Genomic DNA, 16,118 nt, shown 5'->3' with positions numbered 1-16,118 from the left:
GTAAGGCACTCGGCCATCATGAATCCCGATGACTCCACTAGTGGGTTCCGGCATGCCAAGGTGTTAACGTTCGTCAACGAGCAAATGGCCAAGCACTCAAAAGGGCCCAAGTTCTACCTTGAGAACCTGTCCCTGTCCTGGGAGGAGGTGGAAGAAAAGCTCAGAGTCCTCCTAGACAGTAGCGAGGTGCCTCGGGAAGTTCAGGAAGCCTGTGCCTGGAGCAGCCTGGCCTTGGGTGTTCGCTTCGCTTTCAGACAAGGCCAGTTGCAGGAGCGCAGGGTGCAGTGGCTCCATGACTTTGCCAGCCTGCACAGGTCAGCGGCACATGCCTTGGCATCAGACCTGAAGATGCTCACAGACCAGCAAGAGATGGAACGCAAGGAGGCGGCCTACCACCTTCAGTTGGCCCACACCAAACTCGCAGAGGTTCAGAGGGAGAGAGACCTGATGAGACTGAAACTACTGCACGCAGTAAGCTTACCTCCTAACCCAGTCTTACCCCCACCCCTTTCCACCCCTACACCCATACCCCATTCCAGGAATGTGTTTCAACTCTGCTCACTTCTCTCCAGGAGCTGAGGGCTGTTCCAGTTGCACAGATGCCAATCATGACTAGTGCCCCTGCTGCTGCTGCTGCTGCTGCTGCTGCTGCTGCTGCTGCTGCCGTGGCTGCAGCTGCCACGGCTGCGGCCGGAGGGGCACAGACAGGGCCAGAGATACAAAATGCAGGAGAGAAAGAAGCGGTGACAGCTAGTCATACAGCAGAGTATAAACCAGAAAATGAGATGGAAGGGGCTATAGCCATGGCTGCCCCTAGGGTGTCCACAGTGGCGCTGGAAGGAAGCATCCTGGAGGATCTTGGAACTGTGGAGTGGAAAACTTATCCCCTGGGCTTGGAGGGGCAGGAGTGGGAAGGCAAATCTGCCTCCACGGAATGGAGTCTCATGGCCGCTGCCTCCCCACAACCTGTAACAATCCAACTCCCCGTCTCACTTACATATTCATACAAAAGCCCCTTCCCAGTCACACCCACTCCATCCCCACCACCAAGCACAGTCACAGAACCTCAGATGCCTCCCTACTTCATGGCCACTGATATGAATATGTCCAAAACTGAGGGCCCAACAGTGTACCTCCAAGATCCCCCTAAAGATAGTTACGATAGTGAACCCCAGCAGGAGATCAAACCATCATTTTGCACGTCTGAGGACTGGAATTGTCCTTGGTGTAAATCTGTGAATGTTTCAAGGAAGGATGCTTGCTTCCGCTGTGGGAGGCAAGGCTGGCTGCCAAACCCTCAGTGAGTTTTTAAAAATGTGATAGGAAACAGAAATCCCCCAAAGGGGAAGTCAATTTTCAGAGGTGGGAAAAGGAAAGTGGGAGACGGGGTTCATGGGAGTGGGAGGGGAGGAATGGGGTGGGGCAAGTTTGATGATTTCTTTTGTATTCCAGATTGTTTGCATTCGATACCCTTGAACTGCTTCAGAGAGAGAGAGAGAGGGAGGGAGGGAGGGAGGGAGAGAGAGAGGGAAGGAGGGAGGGAGGGAGAGAGAGAGAGAGAGGGAGAGAGGAGGGAGGGAGGGAGAGAGGGAGAGAGAGAGAGAGACAGAGAGAGAGAATATGAATGTGTATGTGTGTATATTCCCTCCTGGAACAGCTAAATATAAAATCCCCCCCCCTCCTTTCCACATACCTAGGTTTTAAAAGACAGACCTATAGTGGTTATTCAACCCATCCTGAGCCAAAACTTTTCAGGCTGTCTGGTGGAGTAGTGGGTAGAGTCAGTGGATCACTGGAAGTTGGGTCCAGGGTCATAGCCATACTAGAGGTACAGCCCATTCCTGGTCCTGGTTAAGGTAGGGAACAGAATCAGCTGCTTTCCAGACATTTTTAGACTGATACTAGTAGAAGACTCCAGGAAGCTGACAGAGAGAGACACAAAGGCTCAACTGGCTTCAGAGAACTTCTTACTTCTTTGAGGTTGTGTTACATAACATTCTGTTTTTACCTAGTTCACTTCTCCATAAATTAACAAGTAGATTCTTGTTCTGAGCAACTAGATAATTTTCCTATAAGCTAACTTTTCTTCTATATCTTGTTTTTTTTATTATTTTTTAAAAAAGGGGGGAGGGCTCGTATGTCCCAGAGTGGCTTCAAACTCATGTAGCTGACTCCAGATCCTCCTGCCTCCGCTTCCTAAGTGTTGGAATTGACAGGGGAGTTGAACAAGTGGATAGCAAACAGTGGTGACTCTTTTATACCAAGGCCTCAGGAATAAACTGGATAGGACGTTTATGTTCTGCAGAAATTCTTTTGTCAGAAATAGCTCAAACCTGGGGTGGTTGTTCCCAGGAGTGAACTGGATAAGAGGCTCACTTTCTAAGAGAGTCATATAACAAGAAATTAAATCATCAAATGAGACCTGGGATAAATTAACCCCAGGTTTATGCTTCACTCAAATTAACATGACAGAGATTTGCCACCCGTATGAAAGTTCTGAGAGACTACAGAGGATGCCAGCACCAGGTTCAAGCAAGGATTTCTACAATTATACAGCCTCTTAACAGAAATCTTCCCTAGCCCCAGTGGGCAGAACCAGAGACAGATCTTAACAGGAAACGTATGCCAAATGCTCCAAGGTGAGTCAGCTACTGAGAGTGCACAGAGGGTTTGACAGTCCATGTGGGCCAAAGCATAGTGCTAGCTGGTGGCATTCTCTCTTCTAACTGGGCATCATGCTAAATGGAGGAGAATGTGGATTTCAAAGGCTCTTGGTGTATTCAGAAAGTAAGTAGAACAGAACTCTATCTCAGTGGGAGGGGAGTGGTGGAAGAAGGTGAGAGTGGTGGGGGGTAAAGGGTAGGAGGGGGATCAGTCTGTTTCTCTCCCTTTATGGATATAAAATGTGTTGAGAGGAACTATGTATGTGTTTTAGTCCTCAGGTAGAAGGAAGGAGAAGGACTGTATCTGGACCAGACTGAGACACAACTGGAAGAGTCCTGACTATCTCCCAAAGACTATGAACCTGGAGAATAGGAAGCGGTTGCAGCCCATGGGACACCTATAGCATCAGAAATGTGACCTTGGGTTGTCTGTTATTGGTGAGGATACAGTTACCTCTAGGATTGCAGGCCAGATCCCTAGCCTGCAATTTTTTTAACACCCTTTGGGCTTGGTTATCTCCCTCTACTGCAGGGTTTCCTAACCTCACTGCACTTGACATCTGGATTTGGATAGTTCTTTGCTGTGGGGTAGGAGGTCCTATGTACTGTAGGAGTTCGACAGATTCCTAACCTCTACCCACAGTATATCTGTCTGTGTGACCCACTCCCTACCCCTTGAGTTGTGACAATCAAAACTGTCGCTTCATACTGCCACATGTCCACTAGAGGGCAAAAACAACCAGAGTTGGGAACAACTGAGTTGGCAGTTGAAGGACTTAGCAGTGCAGACAAAGACTGTAACAGGCAAGGTCACAGAGGCTGAAGGTGGCTAAAAAATGTTCATCAGGGCTGGTGTTTACTTTGGATCTTCAAGAAAACTCAGGGTGGTGGCAGAAGTAGAAACCAAACTGCCAGGACTGAGGACTGAGGAGTGAGGGGAACCTCTACCCTCTACAACAGTGTAATACAGTGCCTCCTGTGATGGTGACTCCCAACTATAAAATTATTTTCATTGGTTCTTTATAAGTACAATTTTCCTACTATGGTGAATTATCATGTAAATACCTGTGTCTTCCAAAGGTCTTAGGTGATCCCTGTGGAAGGGCTGTTTGATCTCCATAGGGATTACAACCACAGGTGGAGAACCACTGCTTTACAGGGACTCTAGGCTGTGAAAGGAAGGAATAAAGCCATGTTCAAGAGAGGATTATTTTGTCAGTTAGCCAACATGCTTGGCAAAATAATTAGATAAAATTTCTAACAAGCGTTTAAACTCTGATAAAGGCTAACAGTTAAGGTTAGGTACTTTTGGAGCAATTTACTCAAAGATAAAACATTCCAACCTGCAGGAAAGCTCCTGAAGACTCATTAATAGAAACTTGAGCCATTAAAAGCAGATATACGGAGAAAGCTTTAAATGAAAGAAAAAGAGGAAAGATGGTCTTGTGTAATGTATAGGAGGAATAGCCAATGGTGTTAGAAGGAAAACAACACTATGAACCATTGTGTTCTAAGGGACCATTGTTGTTCTGTATAAGATGAAAACACTTAAAATTCTTAGATATGTATACTATATGTTACAAATTTATGTCTACAAAATCTATATTTCAGTAAGCATTGAAAAGATATGGAAAAAACACTTAGGAAACAGGCAGGGAACAGAAGGCAGCATGGTATAGGGGTATAGAATAGAATATAGCAAAGTTTGAATTAAAGTTTTTTTTTATGTACTTCTGTGTTTTGAAAGTAATAAGGTGTTCACAAAAATAAAAGTTATTTACCCACTTCAGTTTGGAAAGGCTATTTCTTCCTCAAAGATAGGACAGAAGACACTGATATCTGGCAAAGAGGTGACATTCCAGGGGGTAGCAGCTGAGAGAGAGACAGAGACAGAATTATATTGGCAGTGCACCTGCAAATGAGTGAGGTCGGGAGTCCTGTGCAGTGAGAGGACTTTGCCTTAAGGTATTTATGAATTTAAGAATAGGACATGGATGGAGAGAAAAAGATCATCAAGTTGCAGGGAATAAAGGAGAACCAAAGTGAAAATAAGACTATAGGAGTTTGGTGAAAACAGATTGCTCTTTTGGGACCTAGAAGGGGACCAAATGCAAAACTTGAAGATTTACCACTGTCATTTTAGCAGGAAGAACACATACTAAAGGAGACACGGTAAGAGGGATGAAAGGAGTTCTCAGATTGACTCATTCCTGCCCATTTAGGGCTTGTAGTATCTTCCCTTGTGCTGTTCAACAGCAGATAGATAAACTGAGTCCTGGCTGTTTTTCATGTTCAATCTTCTGGAATTGTAACATCTGATTGTGGGGCAGTAGACCAGGAGAGGAAGCCTCGCCTTCCGTTGAGGTAAAGGCTAGAAGCCCCAGCCCCGGAGACTCTGAAGGGACAGTAGGAGCTTCGCCTGCTCCCAGCATCAGGCCCCTGTCACCAGACCCCTGTCATGTAGCTCCTCCCCCCCATAGACTTGTGGCCATCAGTCACATAAGGACAATGTCCCAAGCCCTTCCACATGTAGATGAGACATCCCTAACATCTCAGAAAAAGAAAATAGGAAAAGAGATATGACCACAGGTTACGTAGGCTCAAGAGAGATCTCCAGGCTAATAAGCTATCAAGAGGCCCAGAGGGCACTGCCAATAAGATACCCTTCCCAGACATTCCTCCCCAAAAAAGGTACTTAATCTCAGGCCCACCCTGAAAAGTGGGGTATAGTTTTATGCACTCACTTTCTGCCATGACAATAAACGCATCAGAACTGTGAACCATCTCTTTTCATTGAGATCCGCTGTGGGGAGCCATGGCGAAGGCCTTCACTTACAGAGCTGCAGTCTAATCTCCCATAGAAGGCCTCTCTGTGTTCCCAGCCATAACCACCACCAAGCCTGCAGCCCATCATGCCAAAGACAACAATCACCTTGGGACTAGCAGGAGCTCCCCTTTTCCCCCTGGTCCTGGGCTACACCCAGCCTGAGGTCCCCCACTCCATTCTCAGCTCTTCTGCAACTCCCAGCAGTGCCTGAATGTCCAAGAGCCTGAGAACCCCATGGCCCTGGCCTCATCACAGGCTCATGAACCCTGGAGCCGGCTCCAGCTTTCCCATATCTCAGACTGCACTTTCCCACCCAGAGCAGTGCCTCAGGGCTTCCCTACAGCCCAACACCCTCAGCCCCAGCTGAGGCAGAGATAAGTGTAGTCAAACTGCCTGCTTTTTACTTCCCTGTGCAGCAGTGCCCAGTGGTGGAGCAGACACAGGCCAATACAACCCAACATCTGATAACCCTGACTTTATCTTTACTATCTTAAGAGTTTACAGCAACCTTCAGCTTAACTGATTTTGCAGTTTGGAGTACACAATGCTTGACAGAATAGGTGTAGCTGACACACTGACAAATTGTGCAGTTTGAAGGATCTAAAGGAAATGAAGATGCAAAAGTAATTGCAGAAGCTTCTTGTTGGAAGCTTTTCTTCATACCACAAAAGTATATTAATTTACCTCTTAAAATTCACTCCATTTTGCACATAAAGTAAAGACAAAAAGGTTAAAATAATTTGGTCAAGGGCGTATAGGTGAGTTGACCAGGTCTGACTCTAAGGTCATACTATGTGCCATGAACCAAGGCGAGCACTTATTAACTCCATATGAAGTATTGTATCAGTATTATACTGGGCGATCAAGTGACTTTTCCCAACAACCTTTACTGTATAACATCTTTTAACATTTTTGTATGTGGTCAATGTATGTGTTCCCATGGATGCATATGTGTCCTCCTGATTAGGAGATATACATGTGCATAAATACCAGAGCAGGTGGATACCAGAGTTCAAAATTGAGTATACTCCTCTGTTGCTCTCTCCACGTGATCTTTTAACTTTTTATTGGATCTTTGTGAATTTCACATCATACACTCCGATCCCATTCATCTCCCATCCTTCATTATCCTCCCACTATCCTTGCAACAGCCCCCTCCCAAAAACAAAATCTCACTGTGGAAGCTGTGTGGTATCACAGTGTGTCTGTCCCACAGTACACCCTTTTGCCCAAGTAGCTTTACTTGCAAATGTTCATTGCTATGAGTTGTTGCCCTGGGTCATGGAGATCCTGCAGCTTTGGTTCTTCAAGACTGGCCCCTTCACATGCTCCAGCAATTCATAGATGGGGTAGATGTTGGCGCAAGTCAACTAAAAGTCCTAGATCTGGGCCTAGGTGTTGGCTATATTGTTTATCCTGCAAGCTCTCCTGTACTTGCACTACCAGGGCCAGCTCTCCTGCTCGTGATAGATGGGCCTGGTTCTCCCTCACCCACCCCACCCCACAGACAGCTCTCTAGCACTGCCCTGGAGAGGGGAAGGGCCAGTTCTCCTGCTCTCACAACCTCGAGCCACTCCTCAGCATCCACCCAACCAGGGCCAGCTGTACTATGCTACCCAGGTGAAGTACAGGGCCTGCCCTCCCAAGTGCTGTAGCCAGTAGGGAGTAGGTCCAGCTGTCCCACTATCAGACCCTTGGGATCAGCTCTCCCTAGCTGCTCAGGCAAGGGGTGGGTTGTGCCCACGTTAGTGCATGGCCAACAAACAGGTGGGGCCAGTTCTGCATTCACTCCTTTGGGCTAGCTCTTTCTCACTGCCCAGGGCAGGGCAGGGCCAGCTCTTCCAAGTGCTACAGCTGGGGAGCGGAGGGGACAGCTCTGCATAGCCCTTAGGCATCAAGAAGGTCCTAAGAGGCAGCCCAGACCAGGGACATCCACATGGACTTTGGTGGTAACATGAGACATGGACGTCAACACAGATCCCTGCTGCTTTAGGGCTACGACCCAGACCAGGACCTGTGTTCATGTGTGCCACCGCCTCAGGTAGCAGCACAGGCAACTCAACATCAGGCTCTTCCTCACCACCCTTGTGTTTCCAGTTCCTCCTCTCTTCATAGTGTACAAAGCATTCCAACTTTTTTTTTTTTTTTTTTTTGGTTTTTCGAGACAGGGTTTCTCTGTGTAGTCCTGGCTGCCCTGGAACTCACTCTGTAGACCAGGCTAGCCTCGAACTCTCGAACTCAGAAATCCGCCTGCCTCTGCCTCCCAAGTGCTGGAATTAAAGGCGTGCATCACCACCGCCCGGTGCATTCCAACTCTTCCCCAACTCTCTACCACACGCTTGCTCACTGTGGTGGCGCCAGCCTACATACTGCCACGTGATGACTGGCATATCTCTGGGTGTCTTTCATACGCTGTATGGTGGCTGGCATGTCTCCCTCTGCCATACTATCTTAAGATTTATTTATGTATGACTGTGGACCATGGGAAGGTGCCTGGAATGGTCAGAAGATGGCATCAGATCACCTAGGACTGGAATTACAGAGTTTTGTGAGCCTCCATGGAGGTGCTGGAAATTAAATCTAGGTTCTCAAGAAGAGCAGCCAGTGCTCTTATTTGCTGAGCATCTGTCCAGCCCCATACACCTTACTTTTAAGACAGGTTTTCTCACCGCACTGGAGCTCACCAATGTAGCAAGACTAGCTGGCTAGAGAGCTCCAAGGATCCTCCTTTTTGTGTTTTCTCAGTGCTAGGGTTACAGGCACATGCCAACATATCTAGATCTTTTCATGCACATTTGGTGGTTTGTGAGAGTAACGTAAGGAATGAGTTTCAACATGTTACCACATAGGTTTTGTAGCTGATACACACATACACACACAAATACACACACACAACTAAGATGACTACTCAGTGGAAATTTGTTGTATAAGAGAGGATGAGCTAGACATACTGTCTTACTGGTGGCATGATACATGGACGGGTGAAAATTATGTGTGAGTTAAAGAACCCTTATCCTTTTTTTCAATCAAATCGTAATTTTTACTTATTCACACAGGGGTTATAAACACAAAAAGGCAGGACGTGGGGAAGGGGATGACACCAGAGCATGAATGTTCAGAGGGAGTACAGATATCTTTCAGAACAGGGTATCGGCTGGGTGAAGAAGGTTCAGGGGACATGTCACTATGACTCTGCCTACGATTCAACTTGTCCCAGGAACCCCCTATCCCATCCCCCCTCCTCTTGCTTCTATGAAGATATGTTTCTACCTACCCACCCACTCCCACCTTCCCACCCATGATTTCCCCCACACTGGGGCCTTCAGCCTTCACTGGACCAAGGGCTTCCTCACCCACCTATGCCCAACAAGGCCATCCTCCCCTACATATACAGCTGGAGCCATGGGCCCCTCCCTATGTGCTTCCAGGCTGGTGGTTTAGACCCTGGGAGCTCTGATTGGTTGGTATTGTTGCTCTCCCCATGGGGCCACAAACCCTTTCAACTCCTTCAGTCTTCACTCTAACTCTTCCATTGGGAACCCCATGATCAGCTCAATGGTTAGTTGTGAGCATCCACCTCTGTATATTTCAGACTCTGGCAGACCTCTAAGGAGACAGCTATATCAGGCTCCTGTCAGCAGACACTTCTTGGCATCCACATCTGTGTCTACCTTTGGTGACTGCACAAGGGATAGATACTCAGGTAGAGCAGTCTCTGGATGGCCCCTCCTTCAGTTTCTGACCCACGCTTTGTCTCCATATTTGCTCCCATAAGTATTTTGTTACCCCTTCTAAGAAGGACCAAAAGACTTTGATATAGTAAAAATGGTCATCTTGCCAAAAGCAATCTACAGATTCAATGCAATCCCCATCAAAATTCTAAATCAATTCTTCATAGAGATAAAAAAAGAGATTTGCAAATTCATTTGGAATAACAAAAAATCCAGGATAGCGAGAACTATTTTCAACAATAAAGGAACTTCTGGGGGAATCACCATCCCTGACCTCAAGCTGTACTACAGAGCAATAGTGATAAAAACTACATGGTATTGGTACAGAGACAGGCAGGAAGATCGATGGAATAGAATTGAAGACCCAGAAATTAACCCACACACCTATCTATGGTCACTTGATCTTTGATAAAGGAGCTAAAACTGTCCAGTGTAAAAAGGACAGCATTTTCAACAAATGGTGCTGGTTCAACTGGAGGTCAGCATGTAGAAGAATGAAAATCGATCCATTCTTATCTCCTTGTACATATTCTTACTTTTAATATGGTTGAGGCGATGTCAGACCAAGTTTCATTGTTACCATTTTATGAACAATTGTTCCATCTGTTTAGTCAGGTTCTCCATAGAAACAGAGCTTACATAATTACTATATTCATGTAATGTAATATATATATATAATATATTACATATAATATATATTTATAATACATATCAAAAGAGGATTTATTGGAGTGGCTTTCAGGCTGTGATTTGGCTAGTCTAACAATGACCGTACCCAATGGAAAGGCCAAGAAGCCAGCAGTTGTTCAATTCATGAGACTGGATTGTCGCAGTAGTCCCAATCCAATGCTAGACCCCAAGGAATTCCTAGATTGCTGCTGGACTGAGTCTATGTTGGAATGCCAAAGAAGTAAGTTCTATCCAACAAGAGCAAAGGAACAAAACTAGCCTCAGCAACAGGACACATGAACTTGCCAATGAGAGTGAGGGTAGGCAGGCAGGTGGGCGGGCGGGAGGGCTTGAGTCTATCAAGAAAACCCTTCACAGGTATGCCCAGCTCCTTGGTTGATTCTAGATATAGTGAGCAAGGTTAGCCATCACATAGTTCTAGCTGCACATGAGAATTACTTTCACAGTAACTTCTAAAACTTAACTTTCTTTTCACTACAGCTTGATTATTTCTTCTTGGCAGTTTATTTAGATGTTACACTTACATATGGTTTGATATCATCTTTCCCAGCTAAATTGAATTACTGGGTCCAACTTTCAGCTTTTTCCCATACACCTTCCAAGTCTACACAGAAAAAGGTGGTGCTTATTTTTCAAAACAATGCCAGCTAGTCCACTGTCCGAAGATTAGAAATTTGTGAAGCACAGCTCCTGTAACTTAATCATAGTACTGCAGAAAAACTGCAGAGCTACCTCAGTCTGAATCAGAGTTGCCCAACAAAATACTACTAATCAGCTGAGTTTTAGCTGCCCTCCAAATCTGTAAGGACAAGTACTTACAAAGCAATCTTTGTTACAATTGCACCATGGCAAGAGCCAACTGATAGTTCCTGCTTGAACACAGCTTGAACTGATAGTTCCTGCGTGCCTTGACACCATTTGGAACAGAAAAGATACTCATTTTATTGGCTAGCCGGGTGGTGGTGGCACACGCCTTTAATCCCAGCACTTGGGAGGCAGAGGCAGGCGGATTTCTGAGTTCGAGGCCAGCCTGGTCTACAGAGTGAGTTCCAGGACAGCCAGGGCTACACAGAGAAACCCTGTCTCGAAAAACCAAAAAAATAAAATAATATTTATTGGCTAAATTGAATGACTAGCTTTTTAAAAGAATGTAGTAGCTGGCCCACTATGGAGCAGTGGACCATGAGAGACAGCCTGGTAAGGTCGAGCTAGGGCTTGAAGCCCCAGAGACCCAGAAGAAAAGGTAGGAGCTTCTCCTACTCCCAACTCCAGGCCGCTGTCACGTAGCCACAGCCCCCACCCCCACCCCCAGAGAGAATTGTGGCCACTGGTCACTTAGGGACAGCACCCACAAGTCCCTCCTCATGTAAATGAGGTATCTCAGGCTAAGCCAATAGAAAGCACCTGCTGTCAGACCCAACCCACCCCAGAACTGTATATAAGATCCTATCCAGAGGGAATAAGGGTCTGTGTGAGAATTACTCCATCATTTGCGAGTATTTGTCACAAAAGCTGTAACACTGCCTAGGAAGAGCTCCTCTGCACTCTACTTGCTTGCTAAATGCACCGCCACTGCCACCACCACCACCCCCAGTCCCCAGGCAGTAGCACTAGAACAGCAGCTGCAGAGGCACTTCCCTTCCCTGCTTATGCCCTTTCCCGTTCACTTGAACCCTCCTGCCAGGCTGGGCCAGAGGTCTCAGATAGCATCCCATACAAAGACTGACAGCACACACTCCTGATAAATCAAATCTGAATCTTTGATGAGGTTCACCAGTGATCTTTTATAAAAGCTCCCCAGGTGAGTCGAACATACTATCAAGGATAGCAACTGCTTGTCTTAGGGTTTCCATTGCTGTGAACAGACACCATGAACAAGGCAACTCTTATAAGGACAACATTTAATTGGGGCTGGCTTACAGGTTCAGCGCTTCAGTCCATTATTATCAAGGCAGGAGCATGGCAGTGTCCAAGGCAGGCATGGTGCAGGAGGAGCTGAGAGTTCTGCCTCTTGTTCTGAAGGCAACCAGAACAGGCTGGCATCCTCGGGCAGGTAGGTGGAAACTCTTTCCATGATGGGAGGAGCCTAAGCATAGGAGGAGACTTCTAAAGCCCACCCCTACAGTGATATACTTCCTCTAACAAGACCATACCTCCTAACAGTACCACTCCCTACGGGGCAGGTATATTCAAACCAACACACTGATGTTCTAGGTTATGTGGGGTTTCCTATAGGAGCATGTTATCAATGAAGCATACAGGTTTTAAAATCCAGTAGATATATTCAAGTACAACTACTCCATTTACGAAAATGTATTATGTGACAACTGTGTCTAAGCCTCAAATTCACCATTTTAAGTGCAAATAACAATAGTACTTTGCTAGTCAGGATAGTATGAAAACTAAATGAGATAATGAGTAAAGTGTCAAACACAGTGAACAGTACATAGGAAAGGCTCAAAAATCTTAATCTATAGCTACTGTTTGTAGTGTTTCATTCTTACATGAAATACACACACATACACACACACACACACACACACATATTTGAACTCAAACTTAAGTCTTATTTGAACACAGCTTGAGTAAATCAAATTCTCTTAAGACACTAAGAATCCATGTATATAATAATAGATGGGCCTAGAGGCACACATTTTTTATCTCAGCACTTGGGAGGTAGAGGCAGGTAGATGTATGTAGATATATGATAATATCTGTAAAATTAATTTGTTGTGAGGATTAAATAAAATGACACTCATAAAGCACATAGCATGGGGGCCGGTACAATTTAAATGATAGACTTTAGAGAAAAATACTGTGGTGTTTTTTTATAACTTTGGCACAAAGAGGCTACATTCCATTAAAACTTAATACATCACAATTTTATGTTTAGGAAATGGAATGTTTCCAGCACAGTGTTTTTCTCCTACATCCTCAAGTCTTTTTCCAGCCTCTAGGTCTATCTAATTTCTCCTTGAGACAGGATCAACTCTCAAATTATTGCAAAAACAGTACGTGCATGTTGGGACACATCATCTCCTATTTTATTCCAGAGAAATTGAAATCATGTCTACAATCTCAGTTATCCTTATGGGTCTTAATTCTTTAGTCCCAGTCCAGCCCTCTCTGAGATACTGGCTTACACATTTAAAGGCTTATTTCAACATCTCCATTTTCATATTGAAACTCCGTTTATTGCTATTGATTTTTTTCTCTTACCTTTTTTTCACTGACCTCTTACACTAAGATGAATCATAAACAGTCCTTAGAATATTTAAGTTTTCCATCCTTAAATTAAAAAAATATATATTTGATGTGTATAGGTGTTATGACTCAATATTACATCAGTGCATGCTTGCCTGATGCCTGTGGGGTCTAGAACTGTGCATCAGATACCCTGGAACTGAAATCACAGGCTTCCATGTAAGGACTGGGAACCAAACCCGGTCCTCTAGAAGAACAGATAGTGCTGCTATCCTCTGAGCCGTCTCTTCAGCATATCATCCTTACTATTTATTTTTTTTGAGACAAGGTTTCTCTGCATAGCCCTGGCTGTCCTTGAACTCACTTTGTAGACCAGGCTGGCCTTGAACTTAGACATCCACCTGCCTCTGTTTTCTGAGTGCTAGGATTAAATGTGCATTCCATACTGCTCAACACCATCCTTAAGTTTTTAATCTTGACTGAAGATACCAGAGACAGGGGTACTGCTCCTCAAACACCTAAAGCTCTCTGATTCCTGACTTCTTTTTTTTTTTTTCCGAGACAGGGTTTCTCTATATAGTTCTGGCTGTCCTGGAACTCACTCTGTAGACCAGGCTAGCCTCGAACTCTTGAACTCTCGAACTCAGAAATCCGCCTGCCTCTGCCTCCCAAGTGCTGGGATTAAAGGCTTGCGCCACCACTACCAGGCTGGTTCCTGACTTCTTGAGTCATTGTTTTTCCAAGCATCATCAGTCTGAACTTGAATAACTCCAGTATCCTTCCAAATACTCTTACTTTTGTTTATATTATGTAAAATCAATTTCTGCTGCTTACAATGAAATAATTCTGATTCAAAAGGTATTCCACAGATTGAAGTAAAGATTAGAAACCTTTGGGGGAGTTATGGAGGGGGGGACTTAAAGCTAGTTACTAATCTATACTAGAATAAAGGCTGTGGAATGGCCATAATTCTAGAATAGAGAATACAATATATTGCAACAGATCTCCAGGGGAGTATATGGAATCTTTGTGCAAAATACTAAAAGGTCCAAGAAGACAAATTGGACTACATTGAGCAGTTAAATTATAAAATGTTAAAATGTCTTATATAAATTTCCACGGCAACAAGAAATGAGGGCAATTATATCACGAGAGTGAGCCTAGTATAATCTAGATACCAAAACCACCAAGTATAAGGAGATGACATTACAGGCCCACCTCTCTTATGAACACTGATTCCAATTGGATATGCACAAGAAAAGTACAAGGAAACATTTTTAACAGCTGGCAATTTCCTTATTATTTGGGAGTCTCTGCCCCCCTTCTCTCTGTCTCTGCCTCTCTCTCTCTCTCTCTCTCTCTCTCTCTCTCTCTCTCTCTCTTTCTCTCTCTCTGTCTCTCTCTGTTTCTCTGTCTCTCTCAATATGTGTGTGTTTGTGTGTGTGTCTGTGTGTGTGTGTGTCTGTGTGTCTGTGTGTGTTTATGCTTTAAGAGGTCTTTACATAGCCCTATGAAGTAGAAACTTCTGGTATCTTTGGAAAGCCAGTTATGTCAAAGAATGTTTTCCTGAAGCAGACACAGGTTAAAGGATGTTTTGCTAAAGCAGACACGTGAAAGAACACATGAGGTTAAGAAGGACCCAACAGATGATGCAGGATGATGCTGGATGGTATTGGTACACCTTAATGGTCATCATTTGTTGTGAATTCATAGAAAGAAATGCACCAAAAAACTTGTGGTGGTGTTCTTACAGCTTCCTGTCACTTTTGTAGACTTGGACCAATTGGCAGAATGATGTCAGCTGATACAGACTCACATGGAGTTTTTCTAAGACAGACTCATGTGGTGTTTTGCTGAGGTGGGAAGCAAGACCTGTGGGAGAACACGTGATGTTTGGAGAGAGTATAAAAAGGATGCAATGGACAGTGACTGTGGGCTTACATAGCTAGCTTTGCAATGCTTCATTGGTCTCCTGGTGTCCCAGCTGGTCTTGGTTGCTCCTGCCTGGCTGTGCTTGGTCATGGTATCACTGTTGATTTCTGTTTGCTATGCTGACTCTACTGAACTGGACTGCTGGTATATATCCTGACAATGCAGATTGGATTTACTCCAAATAACTATTTCTAAACAGGTCCAGGTCTCCCGTATCCTAATAACCCTTCTTTCCCACTGTCTCTGGTGGGTGGTGGGCTAATAGAAGGGAGGGTAAAGTATTTAGGAACCCTTATTAAAAGCAGGTTTTGAAAAAATCAAAGCCTACAGCCCTGGCTAGCCTGCAACTCAGCATGAAGACAAGGCTGGAATCCAATTCATCCAGCTACTTCTGTCTTCTGAGTGCAAGAATAAAAGGCATATATATGCCACCATACCTGGCAACACTTGGCAATCTATATAGGTCCATTCTCATTTAGCATTCCTAGATCATTTCTGCTAAATATTAATAACAAAATACATACAGAAATGCACATATTGAATTAACTATGAAAATGAAAGGCACCTCCAGTATTTCCAAATGCTCCATAGAGAGGTACCTTTTCCACAGACTAAGAATCAGTGTTATCGGCAATCACACTTCTGAACACAGAAACAGAATATGCTGAATAAAATAACAGTAACTCAACTATTGCAGTACATTTACAAGAATGCATCCTGTCCAGAAAGAGTTGATCCAAGAAATGCAAAGAAGGTTTAGCATTTAAGGATCTGTCAATATAGAATACAACACTGACTCCTTATCTGCAACTAAGAGGACTTAAACACCTATCTTCTTTGCTACTGGAAATTTATTGGGCTTATCAAATAGGGCACAGATAATTATTGCAAAGCAATTAGCTGACAAATGCTGAGAATTATAGAATTAGAAAACCATTACTTGGAAACCCTTAATAAAATGATTTAGAGAACAGTTACCAAATGATTAGTAAAACCATTAAGTAAGAAGACAGAGGAAAACTTGACAACAGGGCGGCCACATCTCCAATACCTCAATCCACTTGTGTTTGT

General features: G+C 44.5%; 1 protein-coding gene across 1 annotated transcript; it reads left to right on the top strand.

Annotated features, from left to right (window-relative positions):
- Positions 1–18: 18 nt before the first annotated feature.
- Positions 19–2,580, top strand: Tex13b (testis expressed 13B). Its single transcript, XM_028767453.1, has 2 exons — positions 19–471; positions 2,473–2,580. The coding sequence occupies exons 1-2, from the start codon at positions 19–21 to the stop codon at positions 2,578–2,580; spliced, it is 561 nt and encodes a 186-aa protein (XP_028623286.1).
- The last annotated feature ends 13,538 nt before the right edge of the window (positions 2,581–16,118 follow it).

This window comes from Grammomys surdaster, unplaced genomic scaffold (assembly GCF_004785775.1).
Source record: "Grammomys surdaster isolate TR1022 unplaced genomic scaffold, NIH_TR_1.0 173, whole genome shotgun sequence".
In the NCBI taxonomy this organism is placed as follows: Eukaryota; Metazoa; Chordata; class Mammalia; order Rodentia; family Muridae; genus Grammomys; species Grammomys surdaster.
The sequence above is the reverse complement of the archived record's forward strand: the minus strand, read 5'-3'. Positions and strand labels throughout refer to the sequence as shown.

Bases quoted from the DNA above. Each gene is read 5' to 3' on its own strand.
- Tex13b (XM_028767453.1), top strand. From the start codon at position 19: ATGAATCCCGATGACTCCACTAGTGGGTTCCGGCATGCCAAGGTGTTA. The intron at 472-2,472 runs GTAAGCTTACCT...TTAACATGACAG, and splicing joins GACTGAAACTACTGCACGCA to AGATTTGCCACCCGTATGAA.